The following is a 27,523-nucleotide window of genomic DNA, read 5'->3' as shown; positions in this document are numbered from 1 at the left end:
GCAGTAGCCCACTAGACGCTGACTTTAGGTCATGTTAGTATAGGTACTCCTTTGACTCAAAAGATGACTAATGCCAAAAAATGTTTGGCTTCAGATCTCTTTTAAAACAATGCTGGTATGAATATCCGCTATCCCAGCACCATTTTAAAACAGCAGCTGGGACTCAAGTGGCTAAAGTCTGTGCACAGATTATGCATGCTAAAGTATCGACACATTCTGAAAAACCAATAAAAGCACTTTGACACAAGCCCTCATTCAGCTCTATAGCTATGGGCATTGTGGAGAAATTCCTCTTGAATGCTTACAACAGAGACACAGAAATGTTAGTATATTTCCTATTACTTCCTGTTGCACAAGAATCTTGGCAGCCTGCCAACCTTCCAATGTAAACAAACAGCAGATGACTTTGTTGTGGTCTTTGATTTACATCATACTACATGCAGCTAGAGAGGACATGGCTTGTTTTTTAAGCTCATTTACTGCTCGTTAAGAATATGTAAATAATTTGTTGTCCATCTGAGCATAGGTGCATTTTAAGCCCTGACTGATGACCAGTTTGGGGTAGTGCCAAATTATAGGGCACTATGATTGGAAGGAGCAAGGGCAAGGTCATCAGTGTCAATGCAGGACTTATTTCAGACACGCTTATTATTTTAGAGCATGCTAATTTTCTCATCAAGTTCAATTCTTAGATAGAAATATCACACAGGAGTAAAATCTTTATATTTTTATCTATATGAATATTCATATACTGTATATGTAAAGACAAAAGTTTTTTGTTTTTGTTTTGGATAGGGGGAGGAGGGCTAGACCTTTTGTGTTTGCCCTGGTTAAGAACGGCCTTCAAGTTTTGGCTATACTTTATATACAGCCACAAAAGTAGGCTGTGCACTATTTGTCATCAGTTGGTTGTTTGCGTTATGAGTAGGGATGTACCGATACTATTATCGGGGCCAATACCAGGCATTTTCACGAGAACTTGTACTCGTGAAAATGCCCCGATTCTTAAGGCAAATACCGGCCCTTTAAATTTTCAAACAGCAGCGGCCGTCCGATTTCCCGCGCTTGTGGGGGCCTGCTGCGGACCTGCAGATAGCTGTCCATGGCAGTGCCTGTTCTTTATCTCCTCCTCCTCCTTCCCGGCTCAGGCACAGCCATGGACAGCCCCGGGGGCTGGAGGTTCCCGCCACACTGACAGAAAGGATTGGGCCGGGAAATGGATGAAAGTCACGGGGCCGGCCGGACTGGACGTGACAGCATTGCCAGTCTGGACGTGGGGGAGGCCGGAAGATGGATGAAAGTCACGGGGCCAGATAGTCGGCCGGACTCTGGACGTGGCAGCATTGCCGGTCTGGACGTGGGGGAGGGCGGCATTGCGGGTGAGGTGGAGTGCACGCAGAGCCACTGCAGATGTCCACGTCGCCCACACAGAGATCTACACACAGCCTGCTTAGAGGAATTCTGCTTTGGAGACATGTATTCGCTGAACACATGTTTCCAAAGCAGAATACATGTGCCCAAAGCAGAATACTATTCTTCTTTAGAGACATGTGTTCTGCTTTGGGATCATGTATCCTGCTTTGTGGACATGTATTCTCACAATACATGTCCCCAAAGCAGAATACTATTCTGCCTTAGGGACATGTGTTCTGCTGTGGGGACATGTATTCAGTTCTGGTGACATCCGTATTTAGCCCTGGTGAGAAACTGCACTAAAATCATGAGTTTGTGTTGTTTTAGAAAAAAATGTCACATGTCCCTTTAAGAAAAAGTATCGGTAATTGGAGGAATATGGTGCTCACAAGTCACTGAATTAATATTATTATAAGCCCAATAACCCCATACATTTGTATATTAATACTGAACTACGGGCAAACAAATAAATATGCAGATAAAATACATATAAGGGAGCTGGTTTACCTGTCAGGGATTTGTATTTCTGTCTTTCCAGTTCTCAGATTAACACAGTCCAGGAAGACATCACAGCCAGATAGCAACATAGAGTCCGGAATACAGTGGTGTCCTCTCTTTCCTACCTCCAGTCTGCTGATTGGACAGGGTAAGAGCAGCAGCAGACTGATGAGGTCATCCCTCTGCTGACTTTGGTCTCTTGTCCTATCAGCATGTTCCTTTTAGGACATTTGCATACAACACACCAGTGGGGGTGCAGGGGGTGCGGCTCACACCGGGTGACACCATCAGAGCCGGTGACAGCAAAATGGCTCACAGTCATTTTGTTGGTGTCATTCCCTCTGTTCAAGAGAGGAGGGGACCCGGCGGTATACCTTATCCCGCCAGATAAAGTCCCCTTCTCTCTCCGCCGGCGTCCATCACTGAGATGGACACTGGTAGTTAACTGTGTGTGACGTCATTACGTGCATGCATGATGATGTCGCGCATGCATGATGGCGTCCCGGCATGGGCCACCTGGGGGCCGCTCCGGGTGACACCCAGCCTGGGGACGCCTCTGCAAGACACCTGATTGGCTTTCCTGTCCCTGCCTCTCACAGATAAAGTGCTACTGTATAGGGGATTGCAGGAGGTTAATACCAAATCAGATTCAGCTACTTTTATATATATCCATCTATATATATATAGATCGATATATATTTATATATATACGCATCATGTACATAGCTGCATTCATTTGGCGCCTTTTATATCTGCCTTGAGTTTAGCTTTAAGAAAATTTAGATTTATAGTAAAATTAAATAAGCCTGGAATTGATACCGATCCCTATCCCCACAATCCAAAGTGTTTTCCAAGAGGGTTTTGTTTTGCTGTGGCTCCTTCTTTGCAGTGATTACATAATTGCGCAGCTTGGCATGTGTACTACAGGAAAAGACAATGCAATAATTGTAATTAGGTTTCTCACAGCTTACATCTTTATCCTAGCTGCCAAACTCCTCTCATCTAGGTATGACAGCCCCAGGGTCCAAATTCTCTCATCCATATAAAATCCATGAAATAATAATTCTTGCTTTCTTCTGGCACAGGGTTTACTGTGGTCACAAAATATATCAAATGCCCAATTGTGCAAACTCTATACGTAGCAATAACGTAATTCTCCCAGAGCTGAGCAGACTTCGACATATAGTTCACATATCCCAGGCTCCTTTAGCTGGGATTCTCTCTCAATGTAAACCTTATCAATGAACTTTTCCTATTTGTTGTATCTGTTTGATAAGTGCATAAAATAACCTGTTGATCCTGCCAAGAAACCTGCGAGCTAAAAACTCCCTGTGCTCTCTGTCTGTGCACAAGGAGGGGTTATAGAGATAAGAAGAGGGGAGGAGATGAGGAGGGGTTATGGAGATAAGAAGAGGGGAGGAGATGAGGAGGGGTTATGGAGATAAGAAGAGGGGTGGAGATGAGGAGAGGTTATGGCGATCAGGAGAGGAGAGAGATGATGAGGGGGTAGAGATGAGTAAAAAATCATGAGGAGGGGTTATGCAGATGAGGGGGGCAAGGATATGTGGATCGGTTATGGAAATGAGGATGGGTTATGGAGATAAGGAGACGGAAGAGATGAGGAGGGGGAGGGGATGAGGCAAGGGGAGGAGATGAGGAGAGATTATGCAGATGAGGAAGGGGAGAAGATGAGGAGATATTATGCAGATGAGGAGGGGGAGGAGACAAGGAGGGGTTATGGAGATGAGGAGGCGGAGGAGATGAGGCAAGGGGAGGAGATTGCGTATGATGAGTTGTGCACACATGCTGTGATGCACTGTGACAACGCATTACAGTGTAATCCACAAAAACACTCACATTCCAAAACCAGTCTTTCAACCATGATTGCATGCCCAGGTGCAGATAAAAATCATGCCATTGTCTGTAGTAACACAATTCCGAAAATGCCGCACTCCCTGTGCTTAACTAGAATGCATCACAGTGCTTGCATTCTTTCTAATTTAATATTTTTTAATTTGGTCTGCCAATTATACTGTTGAAAGTGTTCCGTTATATATATGGAGTTGGGGAAGGGTTATGGAGATGAGGAGAGGGGGGAGATGAGGACAGATTATGCAGATGATGGGGGGGTGAGATGGGGTTATGCAGATGGGGAGGGGTTATGGAGATAAGGAGACGGAAGAGATGAGGAGGCGGAGGAGATGAGGCAAGGGGAGGAGATAACGAGAGAGAGGAGATACACGGAGTAGATGAGGTGGAGGGGTTTCGGATATAAGGCGGGAGAGTAGGTGAGGAGGAGTGGTTATAGAGATGAGGAAGTGGGGTTATGCAGATGAGGAGAAGAAGATGTGTAGGGGTTATCAAGATGAGGAGAAGGCGTTGTTCTTTGTAATCCATCAGAAATTAAGTAGGCAGGGCTGACACCACATTCAGGGCTGTGTTGTCAAAGAGAAAGGCAGGAGCACACTATATTTTTGGCATATCAACAGTTTTTGTTTTTTACTTGCAGTATTAGAAAGATAGAACATGGGGAAATGTATTCCAGAAATTTACTAAATATGTTTGTTTTTTTTATTTTGCCTTGACATATGCTTTAATGTACAGAGGAATGTTATATGTGTTCTGGCAAACCGAACTAAATGTTTATAGAATCACATTTCCAAAGGCAGAACCCTTTCCCTGCGGGTAGGCTTATTAATTATAGTTTAAAGCTGAACTCCAGACAAAGAGCTAAATACAAAAATAAAATACAGATATGGGGGCTGTTTACCTGCCAAAGAATTTGCATTTTTGTTTATCAAGTTGTGAGATTTGCACAGTTCTGCTACACAGCATTGTCCAGGTTACTGGATATCTTCTGCTGCAGTTTAGTAGCACACGCAGGTCTGGTCCCTCCCACAGTCTGTGACTGGACAATGAAAAGGGAAGCAGCAGACTGATGAGCTCATCTTTCTGTCACTCTGCTCCTTCCTCCTATCAGAATATCTCTTGTTAGCACATGAGCAATGCAACACAACTGACTTGCTCATTGTGCTGCTTCTCTCTCCGCCAGACTGAATCTGCTGTACAGGGGGATGCAAGCGGCTGATAGCAGGTAAACTTTAAGTACTTATACTGCTACCATTTATAGGAATTAGTTTAATGATAGATTAATGATTACAGAGCTGCATTCATTTGTGTCCTTTATATTTGCCTGAAGTTAAAGTGACACTATACTCAGGAGTTAATCCTTAAAAATACATCCAAGTACCTTAACTATTAACAAAACTGTGTCTTATTTGTGTATCACTCGGCTGTAGATGCTCAAATCATCTCTGAATTGGTGCTGACACTGTCCTTCCTTCTGGAGGGGGGCTACTTTTGTTCCCCATGGTCCCTGTGTGTGTTCTAAAGTGGGATACTTTACCTCTATACAGGAGCTTCCTGTAATAAAGACCAGTTACTGCTGCTCTCACTTCTTGTGCAGGGAGACTGGTCTTGTCTCCACCCCCTCTTTTAGCTTTCTGCAGGCTGCCTGCAGTGGGTGGAGCCTGATTGGCCCCCCCTACAGCTCTTTGTACAGGCTATGTACAAGACAGCAATGATGTAACTACTACTTTATTTTAAGGTTATTTATAGTTTTGTAGAGAGATTTGGTGCACTCAAAGTGGGTTTATATACTCTATGGCCATTCTGGAATATATTTAAATTAAAATTGCCCGGTGTTCAACTTTAATTTTCAAAATGTCTACTCTGGATAAATATTTGGTTCATTCTACAAGTTCATACATTATTGGAGATAACCTGTAACAACAGATATTTGTATCCTTTTGGTAGATGGTCAGATGATTGTGTTCTTTTATATTAAAAGGTGCCAGTGTGTATTTCCCAAGCTGGCTTCCCCTACCCGCCTCCTCCGATCTCATTCTCTAATGACCCTGGAGTCTCTTTGCTTTCTGAAGAAATGCTATCTGGGAGTTGTTGTACAAGCTGCTCTGGATCTTGGACGGGGACCATGTTCCTGTGGATTGCGGTGTGTGTGTGTGAAAGTACTTTGTGGTGGGCTCGCAAGCCAAGAGGCGAAGGCAGAAAGCTGTCCTGATATTCTCGGAGGGTGGGATGGCGTTGGGACTGGAAGACAGCTAAACAGTAGGGCTTTTCCCACCCATTCTGGGAAACGTATGTGGGGCTGTGGAGGGGGAAATTAAAGAACCCTGTCAGGTTCGTGGTTACTCTTCCCGGTGCCTTGTTAATGTCTTACTGGGATTTCTGTTTAAAAAAATAGAAATCGTGTTTACCAAAGTCATTAGAGCTCCTCTAAGATGTATGATATTAATTCTAAATTCATATTCCATGGGCCCTTCATTAGATTTGATGATGCATTCCATTGACAGCTCAACTTAAAGTGTATTTCCACTTTTGCAGTCAAAAACCCACTATATGTTTGTTATGTGTTCCCATTCACATAGCATGCCTAAAACCAATGTTCAACTCTAGTTCACAAATGACAATGAGATCTGCCAGCACAGTGCAGACAGGGTTAATTATAGTAAACATTAACTCCTCAGCCCCCTTCTTAAAACAGAACCTCCCATCCTTTACAGCAGGGTACCATCTTAGCCTCTTTTTGGATTTTAGTTGACATGGTGCTGCACATGTGATCAGTTATGACACCGGCTGTAGGATGCAATAGCTCTTGTTAGGCAGCTCTTAAACACTAAAGAGACCTAAAGAGCACCTCAGACAAAATCCAGGTGGTAGAAGAAAGCAAGAGTTATTCTATCATAACGATCTAAGATAACATGCCAACGTGTTTTGGGATCGAAATTCACCCCCTTCTTCAAAGCTAGAAGAATATTGATGATGTATAAATGGTCACATGGTCACAGGAGAAATGTTGACATAAACATAGAAATAAAAAAGTGAATTATGTATGTAAGAACAAATATATAACTTTAACGTGTGCTGTGGATAGAACATTTCATTTTCATGTGACTATTTATAATTTGTCTATATTCTTTTAGCCCTAATGAATGAAAGAAGGAGGAGCTTTACATCCCTGAAACGAGTTGGCTGGTTATCTTGGATTTTTATGATCAAATAAATATTTCTGAAGTCCAGAAACATTAGTTGTGATGCTCTTATTACCTTCCACGTACCAAAGCTGATAAAATGACGTCTTCTGGATAAGAATAAAAAATCATTGTGCCCTTTTTGTAAGGAACATTTCCAGGCACCATCAATGGACAGCTACCAGCCCTCCTGGTCAGTTTATATGCTGACATTTTTTTTCTCTTCTCACCAGGTTTGCTATTCATGGGGCTCATCTCCTTGCTTGCATAAGGATGTGCCTGTCCAAAGACGTTCTGATGGTCCTTGTAAACTTTGATGCTTGTCCTCCACAGGGCCATATTTATATATAACGCTATCCTAGGAACGCGAGGATGATAACACTTTTTTTGTACAGACCACCAAACAAGAGAAAGGAGAGATGTTTTCTGGAACTATGTGAAGCCTTTTGACTCATCTCAATGCCCCTTGTGCCCCTTTACTCCTACGGGTCCCTTGCTGAATTTTGGCCAGTAAAGGGGAACCAATAAAAAAGAAATGTTATAAAGTCCCAGTCCACTAAACACTTTTCTAGTAATGACCGAAGCCTGTCCTCTCAATCCAGCTGTTCACGTGTCTGCCAGTTTCCTTCAAGTTTTTGCCTCTAATACAAAGCCACCTGTTCTAAATGGACTATGCTTGATGACTTGGTACTTCACTTCGGGTTGCTTGTCAGCTCTCACCAGTAGACACCGGGTCTACATCTTCTTGTAAGTGTCAAGCTGTGAAATCCTTATCTCCTGTAAGATTGGTTTTAGGAGACCAGACACTCCTTAGACTCTGTGCCTTGGGGAGCCCATCCTTAGCGCAGACTGACATGCAAACCAGGACTAGAATTGGGTTGAGACTAAAATTTGGAATCAGTGCTGAACAGTTACTTGTAATAAAATCCTCTTCCTAATTTTGCCTTTATGTGTCTCTTCACTAGTTTTGTTCCAGTTCACAATTTGTTCTGAAAATATACTGTAGTACCTTTCTTGTCAAACATGGTTGTCCAGTTCATCAGCCTATAGACCGTTGCTCTATCAATACATCTCAATACAGTGCCCCAGATCAGTAAGACAACCAGCAAACCAAGACATTGCCAATGTGGTTTGCAACTTCTTTATAAAGGTCCATTAAATGCCTGTTCAAACAATTCTTTCATAAATACCCCAGTAATGTCCATTAATCTGATTTCATGTGATGGAGATAGCATGCTGTCATTAGGATATAGCACTGATTCCTTCACATCTCACATAAGCAACAGCTGTATATAACTTTATATATCTATATCCACAACATGCCTTGGGCACACAGCTAGAGATTTGGAAAACAAAGCTCTTCATCCTTATTGCACTATGGTTGTACGTGTCATCACAAGCCTTCTGTGCAGGATCGAGCTCTTAGTGGTTTCATAGTGTGGCACAGGGATTCAGTAGGTGTTTGGGAAGGAAGATGTATTGCTGGAATTATAGATGCTGCTGCAGGACACATACCAGGTATTGTGGTCAATCTAAGGTTGTGTTTCCCATGTTACCATGCTGTGGTTACCTTTGTCATTGTCTGACCAGAACTGAGAGCGGAGTTATTCTTTTCAGGCAGAATGTTATAACAGAAACCAAATTACACTGGGTAATGTCATAGTGCTAGTATGTCGAGTGCTATATCCATAGCAAACTCTCTGTCCTGTTTAGTAAGAGATAGCAACTCAGCTTTGTGTTTTCTTTTTTTTTAATGGTGAATACTCAAAGTAAGCAGACTGCAGACTGTTGTACTTGATTAATCCAGTTTTCCACTTCATTGATGCTATTTTCACATCTTCCAGAAGATTGCTTTTGCAGAAGTTGGTAGGTGAGGTGTAATGTGTAATTTACACTTACCGCCATGGAGTCCTTCACTAGATACTCTACTTTAAAAAAACAGTTCTGCCCCTTCCAAGCATGCTTCAGGTTCCTCTACTCTTGAGTTAATTGGCCCCATATAAGTCAACTGGGATTCTCCAGCAGGCTGCAGAGGACACATACAATGGACTCTTATTTTTGTATTTCCTAGTCCTCCAACTTTGTAGCTTCCAATTTCATCTGCCTGCTCATTGAATAGAGGTGATGCTGCTGATTCACTGTCCAATCAGCAAGTTGGTGGTGGAGAGGTGACATCCGAAGCAGTGATACCAAAATAGGATCTACTGATTTGACCTGAATTTGAATCTGCCTGCACAGAATTATAAAGCCATTGGCTGATTTTATACATGCAACAGAGGTGAGATCTCTCTGAGCTTAAAAGCGTCTAAACCTTCCATAACCATTTAAAGAGTACCACCTTTTTAGAACTTATAAATATATATTATGGAGTAGGCAGAAGGAGGAGTGGGAACTCCAACATTCAAAAGACAACAGGAACAGCATTGGAAGCCAAGGCAGGGAGATCTGTCTAATAACATTTTCAAGAGATAACGCAAACCAGGGCATGCTACAGCCCCTGAGACTCCACCTACAACTATGACTTCTAGGTAGAAACTATCCTTTTAAGTGGATCCCAACCCAAAAAGTAAAGATTTTCTGTCTTATAGAGAACATCTGGCAATGTTAATTGGGCCTAAGAAGTACCCTCTACCCTTTGTCTTGACTTCCTCCCGAAAAATATATTTCTTTTTTCTGTGCCTAGTCACTCCTATTTTGTAGACCTAACTATATACTGTATATCTGTGAGTTCATCTAAGGTACTGATGCCACTGACTGCTAGTCTTACAAGGTTTGGTTTGAGATTTGGTGATATCTTTACCATGCTGCTCACTGTTCTCCTTGCTGGAGAGGAAACTCTACCTGAGGACCAGCTGTGCAAGCATCTCCCCACTTTGGCTTCATTCATTCTGTGGATCTGTATTTTTCTGAACCTTTCCTTCTGCTTTCCTTATTTCTCCATCATTTACTAGTTCACCAGTCATCAGGGGGTGTAGCTTTGACATGAGGAAGCAAAGCTCTGCCTCTACCAAGGTGATCACCTCCACAGAGAGACACAGTACAAAACAAGGCATAGTAAGTCTATGATGGGGGAAAGATCAACTGCAGGGTGAACGCAGACAATACTAGTCTATAGTCTGATTGTTTTCTCTGGGCACAGCATCCACCAATCTGGTCACCTTTATTTGTTCAGATTCTGTTTGAGTAAAAAAAGAATTTCACACGTAGGCAACCTATGTTCTTTCATTTGACTAGTTTCCACAAGTGACAGCATGTTTTGTCAGCCAGCCAAGCAGCATGGGGGCCACCGTTTGCAATTTTTTTCCTTTTCAAATGTGAAAACCGACAGCAGTGCTGACTATGATTTTTTTTACAGTTTCTATATTAGAGAAAACACTGTTAAAGCTTTCTGACTTTGTAGGACAACAGTAGGGGGTGCTCACAGCCTGCGCTGACTGCGAAGCTGACACAGCCATGCGCTCCAAGTGATTGCACTGCTGATTTGTTGCCAGGGACAATATGCTTTTTGATATATGGACTTGTGTTGTTTTAGGATCAAAGATCTAAGACATGGATAAAATAAAGCAGAGATACCACACCTAATCCCAGCATCAGAGGCTAATACATTAGTCGAATTCAAACACACAATATCTATACTTAGCAGTGTCTTTAATATTGCACAAGGACAAGCGACACGTCACCCTGCTTTTTGATAAATGGGTATTTCCATAAGCTGCTATTCAATTCCAGGATTAAGTGTGTGTGTTGGGGGGGTTGCTGTGATATGGGCATTTGTTTCATACCACACAATTCATGGAGCAGCGGTCTGGACCATTGACTTATTTCTGCGTGGCGTCACCCATATTTAACGTGCTGGAGAACAGATAGCAAGTTGTTCATATTTGCCTGTCCTTTCAACTGGAAATGTTAGTTTTAAACTTTGGTGATGCTTTTGTGTTTTTTATTCTTTTTTTATATTCCCCCTATCCATCACACTGCGAAGTTTAACTAAATATAGGCAGGATGAATCTGATTTTATTTTATATCCTCACTGGCTCCAGCCATAGACAAGGTAAACATTAGCCTGCTGTAGGTAAGGATATAATGGAGAATGGCATTCTGGGAATGTGGCAAGATAATCTGTGCTGTGATTGGTAGATGTCTCCGTTGATATTAGGATTTCGTACGTAAAGGCTGCAGTCTGGATAGTTTTAGTACAGATTTTTTTTTTTTTTAAGGCAGCATATTTCTAAACAAATAAAAGTGCTTATGCCTGCAGGTCAACTAAGATGTCATTTACGGGAAAAAACATAGAACAGAAAGAAAAGAAATCCGGTACTTAAAAAAAATTTAAATAAAACTGGCGGTTCTAATAAATGAAGTTGCTCCATGCTGCATTTGGGTTATACTTGGGTAGAGTTCATTTCTGAATTATACACTGTATTTGAAGTAAACGCTTTTTGTTGCACTCATCAGTTCTGACTCCAGCGATTGTCTCCAATAATTACAATCGTGCTTATAAAATTCCTGGAGTTAGCTGTCATTTATCCATCCGTGTTTCATTTTTCTGAGCTGTGGCATGTAAAACTCTCACTTGGTCATTTGAGTTCATCTTTTATCAAGATGCCAGACTGGAGCTGAACATATACAAGAAGCCAGGCAGTCTGTGTGTATGAAGAGTACCTGGTGGAGCCAATGCTTAAAGTGACGGTGAACTCTTAAACCTTCAAATACATTCAAGTACCTTAACTATTAAAGCAGAATTATGAGGCGAGTGATTTTCACTCATCCTCATAGTTCGAGCCGACCTGTGACAATGAAACTGTCACAGGTCGGCTCAGTAGATCGGGAAGTGAGCGAACACATACCGTCGCTCGCTCACTTCTCGATTATGTCCCTGTCACGGCTCCCTGCAGGGATTCCCCCCCTACCCTGTCCCGATCCTCCAGCGCTGACTGGCGGAACAGACGGGGGAGGGGGCGGGTACAGCTGGCTCTGCCTCTAGATAGGCAGAGCCAGCTGTTACTCAGCCGGGGGTGGATCTCGACAGTATTGTTGGGATCCGTCCCAGCTGCAGCGCTCTCAGTATAACGCGGGCTATAGCCCGCTATATACTGAGCTTGGGGTCACGGGAGGACGCTAGTATATGTCCTCCCGTGACCCTTAAGAGAACTATGGGGAAAAACACTGACCCCATAGTTCTTTAACAGAAATGTATCTTATTTGTGTATCACTCGGCTGTAGATCCTCACATCAAATCATCTCTGAATTGGTGCTGACACTGTCCTTCCTTCTGGAGGGTGGCTACTTTTGTTCCCCATGTTCACCGTGTGTGTGTTGTAAAGTAGTCACCGCTCCAAGCTCACTCCTTTGATGGACTACATTCTCATTACAAATGAGTAAACTAAACATGCGATTGTAGTCCATCACAGGAGTGAGCTTGGAGTGGTGACTACTTTACAACACACACAGGGACCATGGGGAACAAAAGTAGCCACCCTTCTGAAGGAAGGACAGTGTCTGCACCAATTCAGAGATGATTTGAGGGCCGAGATCGAGCCGAGTGATACACAAATAAGATACATTTTAGTTAATAATTAGGGTACGTAAATGCAATTTTAAGATTTAACTCTTGAGTTTAGTATCACTTTAAGACTGACACACGCCTAGGGTTGCCAAGTGGGTCTGGTTTTTGGCCCCTGTCAGGGTTTCTGATAAATGTGCTGGCCTCCAATGTCTTCAGATCCGGGCTGGCATTAAAGAAAACTGAAGTGCCTGCTCTTGACAATCCCTTGCTGCTGCCTCCCTTTTATAATAACAGCAGTTGCATCCCTATTTAAGCATATCAAAACCCAAAAAGAAAAATGTATATATTGCAGATTACCAGTCCTTAGATGTGGTGGCTGCATTAGTTTCCTTTCAGAGGCTTTTTTTTTTTTTTGTACTTTATTGATATTGATTCCTTTATTAGAGTGATCCTGCCAATAATACACTTTCTGTCTAAGGGTGGCAACGCTCATTCACCGTACAAAAGAGCAGGGTTGACACCATAGACTGTGCTTCTGATTTGGACTATAAACACTTACTCCAATTACATAAGGAAGGGGGATAGTAGTAGTTTGCAGACGATTGCTTGGTAAACTTCAAACATTGTTTGAAATTTCAGTTCAGTACACAGGCAGTCACAAGGATACTGCATTTTTATCAGGATCAACAAGTATTATTGTGTACTTGTACAGGTGAAACTCGAATAATTAGAATATCGTGCAAAGTTCATTTATTTCACTAATGCAACTTAAAAGGTGAAACTAATATATGAGATAGACTCATTACATGCAAAGCAAGATAATTCAAGCCGTGATTTGTCATAATTGTGATGATTATGGCTTACAGCTCATGAAAACCCCAAGAACCCCAAATCCACAACTTAGGATTGTACATAGAACAATATCGGACCTCTGAAAAGTACAAGCATACATATGTACTCAGTACTTGGTTTGGGCCCCTTTTGCAGCACTTACTGCAATTACTTTTGCACGATATTCTAATTATTTGAGTTTCACCTGTAGACAAATGTAGTCTTGGCCCACACATGATTTATGGAGATATTTCATGCCATGTTTGCCATGGTAGCTGATTTCTTCTGAGTTGACAAACCTGGCATTTAAAAATTCTTCATGCAGCATCTGAATGATTCCTGCAAAGAAGACAGCGTTGGTCCTTCCGCATTAAGTCAGGATCCAATATTATCTACTGCCTGCAAGAGGTTGCATAACATTTCTCAAGAAAGAAGGCGAATGCATGGTCACTCTAATAATATTATAAGAAATGTTATTTTGGGCCAAAATTATACTTTAATAATCTGTGGATGAGCAGATTCTGCTGGCATTACACCAAGTACTTTCCTAGTATATATACTCTGGGACAATGCCCTCTGGCTGGCATTGGTGAGTGCCAGCCATGTCCTTGTCATGTCAAGGAATCTATGGACAAATAGGAAAAGGGGTTCTTGGAACAAGTTTATATTGCTTAGGCTCTTTCCCCATTGCATCCATCCTATGCTGGTAGCATGGCATCAGCCAGACACTGATTTCAAGGCATGGTTCAGGCTGGTTCAGAATGGCTTCATCCAGACAATTATAACATAACTATGCTAGTGTTGGTTTACTTTACCTTCTATTAAACCTGTAGCTGAAATATAAAGCACAGAGAGCGCCTCCATCGTGTAAAACCTTTTTAATAAACAAAAGTAAAAACAGTTGGATGTGTACTCACAAAAGGAGATGTATCACAGGCATGAACAGGTCACATAAGATAGACTTAGCCTGCCGGCTTTCAGTCCTTCTTTGGTTGACGCGTTTCCGAGGTCACGCCTCCTTCATCAGAACCTCCTTCATCAGGGGTTCTGATGAAGGAGGTGTGACCTCGGAAACGCGTCAACCAAAGAAGGACTGACAGCCGGCAGGCTAAGTCTATCTTACGTGACCTGTTCATGCCTGTGATCTATCTCCTTTTGTGAGTACACATCCAACTGTTTTTACTTTTGTTTATTAAATGAGAACTATGAGGTGAGTGCTTTTCACTCACCTCATAGTTCTAGCCAACCTGTGACAATGAGACTGTCACAGGTCGGCTCAGTAGAACGGGAGGTGAGCGAACGCATACCGGCGTTCGCTCACCTCTCGATCCTGCCACAGCTCTCTGCAGTGACAGGGGAGGGGCTGGATTCCCCCCTCCCCGCTCCGATCCGCCAGGTCGCGGTATACTGCGGCGTCTCAGTATACCGCGAGCTACAGCTCGCGGTATACTGAGCCTAGGGTGATGGAAGGACGCTAGTTTGTTTCCTCCCATTACCCTAAGGCAGTGGTGGCGAACCTTGGCACTCCAGCTGTTTTGGAACTACAAGTCCCATGAGGCATTGCAAGGCTCTGACAGCCACAGACATAACTCCCAGAGGCAGATGCATGTTGGGATTTGTAGTTTTGGAACAGCTGGAGTGCCAAGGTTTGCCACCACTGCCCTAAGGTGAACTATTTGGAAAAGCCTTAACCCCATAGTTCTCCTTTAAAAAGGTTTTACACGATGGAGGCTCTCTCTGTGTTTTTTATATTTCAGTTATGAGGTTTCACTAACCAGCGAGAGCAGCCCTGAAAGTGTACTATACTGGAGATTCTCCTTTCCCCTCATTACTGGCTCAAGTTGCTGGCGCTTATGTGCTTTTTTGTTAAACCTGTAGCTGTATATAGCTACATAGTTGTTTATCTGCATTGTGCCATCTAAGGCACTACTACCTCTGACTACTAGTCTCACGAGACTTGGACCGAGATTTGGTGACTCTCACTACTGTGCCGCTTACTGAAGGGGAAGCTCTACCTGAAAATCCGGATTACACTGCTTCTGCCCCATCCATTCTTTGGATCTGTACCTCTTCTGCTGCTTCTTGAATATTACCCTACCAGTCATTAAATTAGAACTCATTGTTAGAGCCGACCTGTGACAAAAAAGCTGTCACAGGTCGGCTATATCGATTGGGAAGTGAGAAGAAACATGCAGCCAATCTGCTCACTTCCCGATCGTCTCCCTGCAGTGAGCGGTGCCTGTCAGTGTCCGCTCTCTGCAGGGATTCCCCCCTCACCTCTCCGATCCTCCAGTGCTGAGTGGCGGGACAAACAGGGGAGGGGGCGGGTACAGCTGACTCTGCCTCTAGATAGACAGAGCCAGCTGTCACTCACGCAGCGTGGTGGATCACAACAGTATTGTTGGGATCCGTCCCAGCTGCAGCGCTCTCAGTATAATGCGGGCTATAGCCCGCTATAAACTGAGCTTTGGGTCACGGGAGGAGGTTAGTATATGTCCTCCCATGACCCTAAAGAGAACTATGGGAAAAACACTTACCCCATAGTTCTATTTTAACTCTCTAGTCATCAGAGGAGCAACTCTGACATAAGGAAGCAAATCTCTGTCCTCTACAAAAGAGACTGAGCCCAAACTGAAAATTCTATAGTAGTCCAAAATCCTCCGCACTATAGACCGGAATCACAATATGAAGGTGGGTGCTGGTGTGACCTGCGGATGGCGCCGTGTGTAAAACAGTATATGAAGAAGTTACCTGCACTCCAAGGTCCAATGTGCACAATGCCTTTTATTGAGACGCTAAGCTTTTTGCACTGTGTAACCATAATTGCTTAGCATCGCAATAAAAGGCGTTGTGCACGTTGAACCTTGTATACTGGGTCCACACTGCAGAACAAGACAGTCAGTAATGAGGAAAAGATCATCTTCAGGAAGCCTATAGGCAATAATGGTGGCTAGTATTTTGCTCTTTGCTTGCCCTTTTTGAGCACAGCTTCCACAATTCAGACCCTCGTTAACTCATAGTTAATGTAATAGGATTGTATTAGGATTGTTTATCTGCTGGTTGATTCATGGTAATCATCATAACTAAGCCAAACATGGAAATTATTGTCCATCTAGATGCCGGACTATGGAAAGATCTCCCATAAGATGAGACATGTTCAGCACTGTCTACAATTTTTATTGCCAGTGACTTTCTCTGGCCTTGCTGTTAAGGGAAAATGGGCAAAAAATTCTTACATGGCCAATCAAGTTTTTCCCAGGACATTCATATTATATACATATTAATATCATAAAGAGGTCTCCATATTGTGTCAAATGAGAAAATGTTAAGTGTAATTCTTTACTTGAAATATGTACCTATAAAGCAATGCAAATTTCTAATTGCTCAGCTGAAATCTCAGCCTGAAGGAAAGCCTTAACATTAGTATTACTGTGTGTATAGTCATAGATCAGTGGCAAACAGTAAATGTGTGGCCATTGAACAGATTGTGTCACTGTTATCCAATCTGGCTGGCAGACTGGCAGTCTTCGTCTGGAGATGCCTTTGTGGACAGGCATCTGACACATTTTCTGCATTGACTTCATTGTAATCTCTGCAAACTGTAAACATTATACAGGAAGGACTGTTTACTGACTACAGTGCGTGTGGGCCTGCAGAGTATTTTACTATGTACTAATAGGCTTAATTTTTTTCGGGATATGCAAAGTACAGCTTCAGGTCTTCTTAGGAATTAGGAATTGTCATTATTGAACTATAACGGACATAACTAGAACCCAGTTGGCCTGTGTATGGGCCACTGGCAGCTTTCAAGATAATGGACACCCAAATGGATATCAAAAAGGGCCAAAAGCAAAATGTGGGAATCCTCTAAATCCCTTACTCTAGCTCATCATACCATTGCCACATTGGATTATACATTATATGGCCAAACTTTGTGGGAGCCTGACCTGCCTATATAGTAAAAGTATTTGAACATCCCTCCAAATGATTACATATTTTGTTTTCCAGTGAAGAGTATAGGTAATGCTACAGTTTACAAAGACATTTTGGATAACTGTGTACTTCCAACCTGGTGGCAACAGCTTAGGGAAGGCCCTTCACGACTGTGCCCTTGTGCACAAAGCCAGCTCCATATACACATTGTTTGATGGCTTTGGTGTTAAGGAACTTGAGTGGCCTTCAAAGAGCTATAACCTCATTCCTACTGAACACCTATGGGATATGTTGGAATGCAGATTGGGCTTCTCATTCACATTCTCGATAGGTACATCAGTTCTTGACCTAACAAATGTTGTTTTAACTGAGTAGGCACACATTCCAACAGACAAAATCTTGTGGAAAACCTTCCTAGAAGAGTGGAGGCTTTTCTAGCTACAGAAGGGGACCTCTACACATTAATGCCATGGTTTTGTAATGAGATGCTCAACAATCAACAACAACATATTGGTGTGCTGGTCAGGTGTCCACAAACGTTTGGCCATATAATATATTAGCAGCTCATGTATGATTGGTTTTATTGTCCTTTTATTGTCCTCTGTGCATCACCTTGGCAAATCTGTTACAGATCAGGCCAGAATTGTTGGACAGTCTAATCCACTTGTATATAACTGGTTTTATAGTGGTGCTCGTGGAATGCAAGTGAAGTCAATGAAGATGTGGCTGGTGATGAACATGGCATTACAAAGATGGTTGTTGTGTGGAATGTAAATGTATTTCCTGTTGGTAAACCAGAGTGCAATATTGAGCGCTCTTTTGTCCATCTCATAGGACACCAACTTATGTTTAAAGTGTTATAAAAACTCTTCAATGAAAAGACAAGTTACAGTATATTGATTAGCAAAGGAAAGTCTGAACTGACCTGTATAACCATCTTTCTTGAGACCCCCTTTAAGATGAGGTAGTCTTAAACCTGATGTATAAAATACTTGTATGCAGGCTAGTGATTGTGTATTTATTTAAATCTTTAGTCCTCTGTGCTTTAGTCCACACCTTCTCCAGGTCTCTTATTTTCCATATGAATTCCTCAGTAGGGTTTACAGCTTTGGCTTCCTAACCATAGTGACCAGAGTATGAGATTCTTCCTGTGATCATGAAGGGTTAAGAAGTGTGCATTACCGTACACACTGTCAGGGAAAAAATATTTTTGTGATCATATTCTCTTCTTTAAATAGTTCTGCTGTCCTGGGGCAGGGAGACTAATTAGAGTCATTTACCATTTCATGTGGAGTCGGATCCGTTTCACTGGAGGGAGTCGGCGGTCAGAAGGTGGGGTGTCTGTCCACTCATGTCCCCACCCTGTCGCTTCCAAGCGTGTCCCCGACGGCCTTGACTTCTTGCATATCAATCTGCTGTCTCCGGCTGCTCTTGTCGCCATAGAAATGACTACAACAGTCTCCTTAATCACATTGAGTACCGTAAGACCTCCTCTCCGCAGTGACTTGTACATTCTAGAAGCAGAAATAAAAAAGTTAGTTTCCCAATAAATATTTGACATTCCTGGGTTTTTTTCAGGTGTAAAGAGAGAAAGGAAGACGCAGAGGTTCCATAATTAACTGCGGAAAATATCCAAGGGAAAAAACTGGTAGCATGATTTGCTGCTATACATATTTTAGTATGCAGCATTGTTATTCAGCACACATTAATAAATGCTTTGACAGGTACAGCTGACAGCTCATCTGTGTCATTTATTTAGTTTCAGACATCTCCTCCATGCCTTGAACTGCTCTATTTTAAAATTTGGTGCTTATTATGATTAAACTGCTGGCCTGTCTGGAAAGTTCCAGAGTTCCGAATATTATTTGTATGTGTGCTGGGACAAGCTTTATTCCTTGGTTTCCTTTGTGTAGCAGTTCTCTGATGTTTGGGCACTAGTAACAGGAATTATTAGGCCGATCTATCATTGCTGAGAGATGTGGTTAAAGCCGCTGCAGCACCCTGGTGTGCCTTCTGGCTTTGCCAGGGATGCCTTCACATTTTTGCATTTCCAAGGTATAGGGGAAGCTGGGTACCAGCAACATAGAAATGCATTATGCTATTCCAGGGCGTGCTACACGCATGACCTCCAATAGCATTTAGAAGAGGACAGAAGTCCACCTCCGTCCAGATCTGCCTTCTTTCATGCCGCCCCAGCCAAACTGTAGTGAAGATTGTAAGGCAGAACTGTGATGTAAAGGGGGGCCCTGATGTGAAGGGTAAAACTCCATGTTGTTTTATTGGTTTTGTTTTTATGCATTGAGTCCCCTCCTAAAATCCATACCAGACCCCTATCTAGAATAAGGGTCTGTAATAGATTTTGGGAGAACCACGTGTAATTTTTTTACATGTTAGACTGGGGTGCCTCAAGATTTTGGAGACTATTAAAGGGTGTCATGACTGAAAAAAACTATGGGTTAGTGTTTAGGCAGATATTAAATACGTCCATCTAACCTAGTTACATAGAATCAGTACAATATCTTTCAAGTGGTATTAAACTCATAACATTTCTCAGGGGACCAGCTGATTCTGCAGGAAACTTTAATATAACTTTAAATGTACCCGGTACCTTAGTCTGGTTTTGTATTCGCCTTTGTATTCCTCCGTTTACATCAGACTACCCCAGATCCAGCATGATCCAGCATAATCAGGTCAGGTGAAACATTTGCATTTCCAGACCTGGCCGGAGTCAGAGGTACCCGGGTATAAAGAGACGCCCATCTATATACACATGGCTGCCTATAGGCTAGCATTGGGCATCCAATCAGGTCCGCCTGAAAAACTGACAGGCAAACCCAATTGGACCGCCAATTCAAAAGGGACCTTACTTATACTTTGAAACTGACCATACACTGCTCAGTCAGAGGATTTCATTTCGCAAACCCATGAAGGAGATCCATAGAAGTCCCTTATGTTGCATCTGTTATATATGCTATGTATGTCATTGCTACAAATGAAATAAATTTCTTTTGAGGATGATGTTTTTTCATCCAGGTATCTTACCCTGTTGACTTAAAACTTAGCTTTTATTTAAGCATCATCTTCAAAAATATTATTCCAAAATGTTTTAATATATTTATTTAAATTCTCCCATAATGTCTTTATGCACCCCCTGTGTATCTTTCTGGGAAAGGTGGTTTTCATTCATCTTTAATCTACGATTCCTCTCTTATGTTTCTTAATAGTGTCTCTTACAATCTATCCTCAAACACCTCATTTACTATCTCTTTCTTGCTCTATTCTTACATTAGAGTGCCACCGATCCTCATTTAATAATTATTTGTGCTCCCATACACCACCCCTTACAAATTAGCTTAATATCAAATCAATACCTTGCTGCAGACTGGTTAAATAACATGTATTGTATCTGTGCAGCTGATATAAATGTGCTTCTTACACTGGATAAGTGCACTCTATGGATTAGCCTTGAATTTCTCTATTATGTTTGTGTCCTATAACCTGGAGATCCATTAAACTGACCCTTTCAGAAAGCAGAGATAATGCAGTCCTGCAGAGAATAGAATGCTCGCTATAGCCAAAGGCCATGGAAATGTCTTTTATGATGGAAAATGTGGAGCGAACACTGAGAAGGCCCACGGTGCAGCAAGCTGGGTTAGGGGAGTGTATGGACTGGGAATGTGCGGCCCTTGTAACCCCGACCCTGTGCTGATTCCAGTCAGCCTGGTGCCGAGGTTCAAGTTTCACTCTGGAGAATGAAAGTAGCCATATTTAGCATGAACTTGTACTGGCCACGAGGGAAGAGAGGGGAGGGGTGGAGGAAATAGCCGGGCTATAGAAAAAAAGACAGCAACCAATGTCTGAGAAGGAGAATTATCTGAGCTCTGTTGGAAAGGGACATCCATAGAAAGGCAATCTGCATTACCGTGCACTAAAATATACAGCAATTAGCCAGATTATTTGCCACCTGTTCCGCAGACAGGGTATGGCTTCTACAATTAGCTTGGTCAATGTAAAAGTGCATTATTGGGTGCTTTATATAGTCCTGAAACGCAACAGGGGGGTACTTTAGGGTGATGGCTTATAAGTGTCAGCCTGCTATATTCCTGTCGGTAGCCGTCACATGAAGGCGATGATGGTACGAACACTCTAGATTGGCTGGCCTTCGCCATTAAGCCGGACGTATTGCGCTGCAGAGATACAACAAATATGGGTCTGTTTCCCTACAGCGGAGACAGCCCGTGGAATTCTTGCATGTCTCTCCAGCGCCTTATTTAAAGGATTTCAAGTGGCGCAGTCTCCAGAACAAATTCTTGCATGGGGATACATTTTAACTTTGATATGTTTGTACCGTTAACTCCACGGGGCCTCGGTCAAGGCAGATTGTTTTTGCTAGACCCTTGACAACGCAGTCCAGCACTCAGCTAGTTAATGATTCTAAAAAAAAAAGTGCCTTGGATTGCTACTGTAAATCAAAGGTGGGTTCTTAACGATCAGATTAAGGGTGCCAAGGTTACATTAACATTTCTCTGAAGAAGGAGACGTGTTGTGACACAGCTGTGTAATAAACGTGTTCATGAGGTCAGTGCACTGCGCCACACGTAGAAAGAAATTCTGGTGTATATACATCTGTCTCTTCTATCAAACAAACCCTTTGTAGTTCTTCCTCGCCTTTAAACATAACAGCATTTTTTTATTTTTTTTTAAATAAGGATTAAAATAAAGCCAAATGTGCTCACTCCACACTTTCGCCAGAATGCTTTACCTCCTTATGACATTCCTATTTAGGTGAAAAGTGTGGGGAGACCCTCTTTTCACTTATCTTTTTTCCTGCTTGTTTGACTTTCTTCCGCTACTTTATGGAGTTGCCATCATGGACCGTGACGTAACGGTTCATGCTTATTGATAATTAGGTTCCTATCTGGTCCTGTATTTCATATTTGAATTGATAATTGTGTGCCGCCATTAAAATATTATCCTTAAACATTTGTTCAAGTTCTTTAAGAAGGTTGACCAAGCATTGAGTTTGATGTCGTTTTTAAAAGGGTGGCCTTGTATTTCATGGATCTACAAGGAGCCTGCAACCTATGTGTAGCCCTGTTTCGGGGGGGTCATATGAGATGACCGTCTCCGATCAGCTACAGCGGCCAACCTGTTGGTAACTTGAAAACCCTGAGCCTCTGCTAAGTGGGATTATGGGACTGGATATATCTTTTAGCGACAGTGCCTCCACCCAGCTCGGCCTTGTGGTGTACAAGTGGGACCCCCAGTTGAGAATTACCTGGTCCCTGGGCATATTCTTCTGTACGTACAATATTGATCGGTACTGGATAGGAGTAATGAGCTTCAGTCACTTGAAATATATTTTAAGTAGTTTTATTCTGCTTGTGCATGGAGAATAAAGATAGGAGGATGAGGGAGCACAGGATACAATTTTTTGGTCTAACAAAACATATTCCTCTGGTCTTCTATATAGATATATATCTTTCTGGTTCCTTCTTCTGTGCAGCTATACTGACTGGACACATACCATGTCAATGTGGCTCCTTGTAACTGAGGTTCTAGTGTATGCTCAGTCATTACACCAAGGCAGGACAGCAGTGGAAGGTTCAAGTGTTTGCTTCCGAAACTCAGTCCGTCACTCACCATCTCTGTGTGGGACACCTGCAGCTTGCTTCCTCTAGGCCAGGATAACACTCAATTGCAGTCAGCATCTTAAGGACTCCTCCCAGACTGGGAAATCCTCACATCTTCCATACCCCTAGGCCCTAAGGTCTGGGGCCTAGTTTAGTGAATCATTGTGGCAGCCTCACAGGTGAACACCCGGGAGAGAAAGAGACCAGTGCCTCAGATATTTAATAGCTCTCCCAGCATGCACAGCAGGCTCCCCAGACCTACTGATTGGCCAGGCATTAAACATCCTTCATGTGGAATGGAGTGTTATATAGTCATACCTCAAGTCATTAGATATGAGCCTTCTATAATTCTCTGTATGGCAGTACTCATATTGGGAGAGGCAGAGCCAGGGCTAAGGTTGAATCAGGTGTGTGTGGGACACATGAGCAGGCAAGGAACATTTTGACAGGAGTAGAGAGCAGAATGAGTAGAGGAATGACTTATCATATCACTAGGGTTGCCACCTGTTCAGGATTCAGTGTCCGGACAGTCCAGGTTTGGAATGCTGTGCCCAGGTTTCATGGCAGCTGAAACGCGGACACATGATCTCAGGCAGACAAGGGCAACCAAAATTAAGAAAGGGGCTACTGGCCCCCCACTAAAAATTGTCTCAACTGTGATATTTATATATGAATGGGTGACGCTATTTACATATAAATAAGCAGCGAATCATTCTCCACCCAAAATCTGTGTGTGTCGCTAGAGTGTTCGGGTTTCACTACAAGAAATGGTGGCAACCCTACATATCACTGCTTTTACTATCCAGTCACAAGATAGGGGTAGGGAGGTGACCTAGCTGTATTGCTAAACTACACTAGAGAAAAGTCAGGCCGTCAACATAGCTGGAAAGAAATGCAAAACCTTGTGTAAGCAAAATAGCTCTTGTGTATGTATTTCAACTCATCAAGCAAACCTGCCACAGGAGAAGCAAAGAGGTTGTCATTGTCAAGCTTTGCTCATTTGATGCTAGTTTTTTGGCTGTTAGGGTGATCCTTTTTGCTATAGGACTTTCTGAGTTATTACTGGAGCAAGTATGCCGAACAGAATTCCTGATTCTTCTCTGGCTTTTCTGATTCGAATGCTTCTTCTTTAGTGGCAGAGACATCAAAGGTCCCTGTGGGAAAACAATTTTTGAACCCTCTTCTTTGGTAAGGCCACACCACTGCTTTATAACTGGACCTCTAAGTAACAATTTACAAATGATAAATGGTGACTGACGAGGGCTATAGACATATGACTACAGTTGGATGTGCAAGCAAGTCTATTGATCAGCTTTCAGATAAACAAGAACTCTTAGTTCCGAGTGTGCACATTTTTGTGAATGGTGGAAGTGCAGACTTCAAGAGAAAGAATAATAATAGAAAAGGTCAATTTTACCTCAAGAACAGTCATCTGGAAGGATGTCTACTGCTGCCATAGACATGTGATTGTCATACAATCTGGATGGAGCGAGAACTATCTCAGGTTAATGGCCAGCATCATACTAACATTGGCAGCTACCAATATACTGTTGGTAGAGGCAGTCATGAGGATACTTTTATTCACTTTCCCATATTGCATTGGGAGAAGTCAATAGAAAAACTAATTGGCTGCTGATGTGTGGCTCAGACTGCCTGAGACAATCCTTTCCTCAGCCACATTAATAAATAAGGTCCTTTGTCATTGGAAAGTCCCATAACACAAAGTACATATGTCTCTGAGACAGAAAGAATCAAGTATCTTATAACATGTAGAGACACAACATGACCATCTCTTCCACCTTTTGCCTGAGATATCAGCATTTCCAGATGCTCATCACATTTGACTGCACAGTTGGTGTGGTTGGGCCCAGCTTTGGTTCAAAGGTAATCTGGTGATCTACTGAACGATTCAGTCACTGGTTGATAAATATTGCTTCTGCATTGTGTTTATATACCTTTAGATCGTAAAGGCCGATCACACCAGATGCATTGGGGCAGCCTAGCTCAGAACAGTCTCAATGCATAGACAATGCAAAAAGCCTTGTTTTTAAAGTTTTCAATGTGGTCAGCTCACACCACAGCATTGCGATAGTGTGCTGAAAAAAGTACTGCAGGCAGCAGTGGCGTAACAAGGGGGTGCGGCCCACACCGGGTGCGAGTGACACCATCAGGGGGGGGTGACATAAAAATAACTGACAGTCATTTTAGTGTCACCCCCTCTGAAAAGTCGGGCGCTCGGTCATGGACCCATTGGACCGTAAGACTGACAGCTGCACAAGAGAGTGGACCCAGCAGCATACCTTTTCCTGCCAGCTGAACGTCCCCTCCTGTTTGCCGGCGTCCATCACCAGGACGCTCAGGCTGATGTCGCCTCTGGCAGGCAGTACTCTTTTTCCGAAAGCATGCTGCAACAGATCCCACCACATTGCAATGCCGCTGCAGTGAATATAACTAAAATAAATGTCACCTGTGACATTTCAATAAAGTTCTAATGAAAAAAAAGGAACGGCGCATTAACACTGTTCCTCCTTGTGCCCTTGAGTGCCATGCGTTCAGCACTACTTGGTGGTGTAAACCAACCCTAAACATTTTAAAGAAAATTGTTGCACACGGCCTGACTATGAGCCCTGCATGCCTATTACAGAATTGTTTTAGATCCAAGAAAAATGTGTAGACTGCCACTGCTGACCTTGTGAAAATACAAGGTGTCTGGCAGTTATTGGCTGACCCCAAACAAAAAGTATGCATCAAGCACAGTCAAAGCTCCTGATCTGAAGACTTGTTCCAGGTCAGGAATAAGCTGAATTATACCTTTTTTCCAAAGGTCTTTTGACTGGTCCAGTAACATCGCAGCTCCTTCCTGTTCTCCTGCTGCAGTGAGCGGTCTTAGCTTCTGCACAAACTGGTACACATATAATAACAGTGCAGAAATACTCTGAGCCCAGGCTGGCAGGATAACATCTCTCCAGCATCAGGTCCATTACAGCCTGGGCTCAGAGGAAGTAATTTGGTCTTTACTCAACTTGGAAGACTTGAGACATCTAGTGCTGGAAAGTAATTACTGCTGGGAACAGCTTCGGATTGAAGGTTAGTATCACAGCAAAAGCTATTTTTTATGTTTTCTATAACTGGGCTGTCAATTTTTGCTGTTGTTACTGGAGTTCTGCCTAAAGAATGATTATTTAGAGTTGCACAAAGCCAACTGTGACACGTTTTCTTTGCAGCTTTGGTATATATTACATTGTGTAATTTATTTTTCTATCTTCTTCTCAGGTCTTCCTCTCCAAAGATGACACAGCAGATGAAGGACCTACAGCTGGGACCGGCCAAGAAGCCGTCAGGCCCGTCCTCTCCCAATGCCGCCAAGAGGCTGTACAGGAACCTGTCTGGGAAGTTCCGGGTGAACTACACATCGTTCGATGAAAGCAGCTTGGCGGCAAGAAATGAAAAGGAGAGGCTGCGGAAGTCATGCCTTGTATGTCACCTCAATTTATTAATGCTAATGCAAGAAGGTTCATTTATGAATGGACAATGAGGGTGTAAATGACATTTACATTTATTTCTACATTAACACAACTATAGATAAATACCAGAAATATAATTCCCGCCATCACGCGAGTGAAATCTGTAGCAAAGTGAAGAGTTTCCAATGAGGCAGATCGGAAACTACTTCAGTGTATTGTAATCGATTATTGAAAAAGTTGACAACTTTTTCAATAATCGATTATAATCGATTATGTCGATTAGTTGTTGCAGCCCTATATCACATACTGTACATATGGGCATAGGCGTGCAAATGGGTTGTGCCGACTATGCCTGAGCACACCCTAACCACCCTGAGCGCAACATCGAAACCACAAGAGCGTTTTTTTAGTTACTAAGCTGGTTGGGAGATCACAAAGATCTCTCTGTGACCGGTAGACATGTGCGATTCGTTTCGTTACGAATCGAAATTCGTACGAATTTTCCTGAAATTCGTAAATTCTGAAGCATCCGAAATCCGAATTGCAGTTTCCGAATTATATCCGAAATACGAAATTCCGTTGACGTATTTTCGTTCCATTACGAACATTCGTTATATTGAAGGTAAAAAGCAAAGTACATTTATATTGGAGTTGATGGTAGTTTTTTTTTAAATCCGAAATACGGATCCGCTGCTGCTGAGAGTTGCATTACAATACAGGCAGGAAATACGAAATTCCGTTGACGTATTTTCGTTCCATTACGAACATTCGTTATATTGAAGGTAAAAAGCAAAGTACATTTATATTGGAGTTGATGGTAGTTTTTTTTTAAATCCGAAATACGGATCCGCTGCTGCTGAGAGTTGCATTACAATACAGGCAGGAAATACGAAATTCCGTTGACGTATTTTCGTTCCATTACGAACATTCGTTATATTGAAGGTAAAAAGCAAAGTACATTTATATTGGAGTTGATGGTAGTTTTTTTTTATCCGAAATACGGAATACGTATTTCGGATAAAAAACCAACTACCACATCGACTCCAATAATAACAAAGATATTTTTGCTTTTTAACTTCATCATAACGAATGTTCGTAAAGTTACGAAAATGTGCCGAAATTAACGAAAATTCGTATTTCGTACGAATCCGAATTACGAAATAACGGATATTCCGAAACGTAACGAAACGGAAT

General features: G+C 42.4%; 1 protein-coding gene across 1 annotated transcript in view; it reads left to right on the top strand.

Annotated features, from left to right (window-relative positions):
- LOC108801604 (ankyrin repeat and fibronectin type-III domain-containing protein 1-like) overlaps positions 1–27,523 on the top strand; it is a 110,678-nt gene that overhangs the window by 18,369 nt on the left and 64,786 nt on the right. Inside the window, exon 3 of the mRNA XM_018573495.1 lies at positions 26,139–26,340. Within this exon, the coding sequence (XP_018428997.1) occupies positions 26,155–26,340 (186 nt within the window). The 5' untranslated portion in view covers positions 26,139–26,154. The remainder of the gene's footprint in view (positions 1–26,138; positions 26,341–27,523) is intronic.

The sequence above is a fragment of the Nanorana parkeri genome, unplaced genomic scaffold (genome assembly GCF_000935625.1).
Source record: "Nanorana parkeri isolate BGI_ZX_2015 unplaced genomic scaffold, ASM93562v1 scaffold2400, whole genome shotgun sequence".
Taxonomy (NCBI): Eukaryota; Metazoa; Chordata; class Amphibia; order Anura; family Dicroglossidae; genus Nanorana; species Nanorana parkeri.
This window is presented reverse-complemented; position numbering and strand designations above follow the sequence as displayed.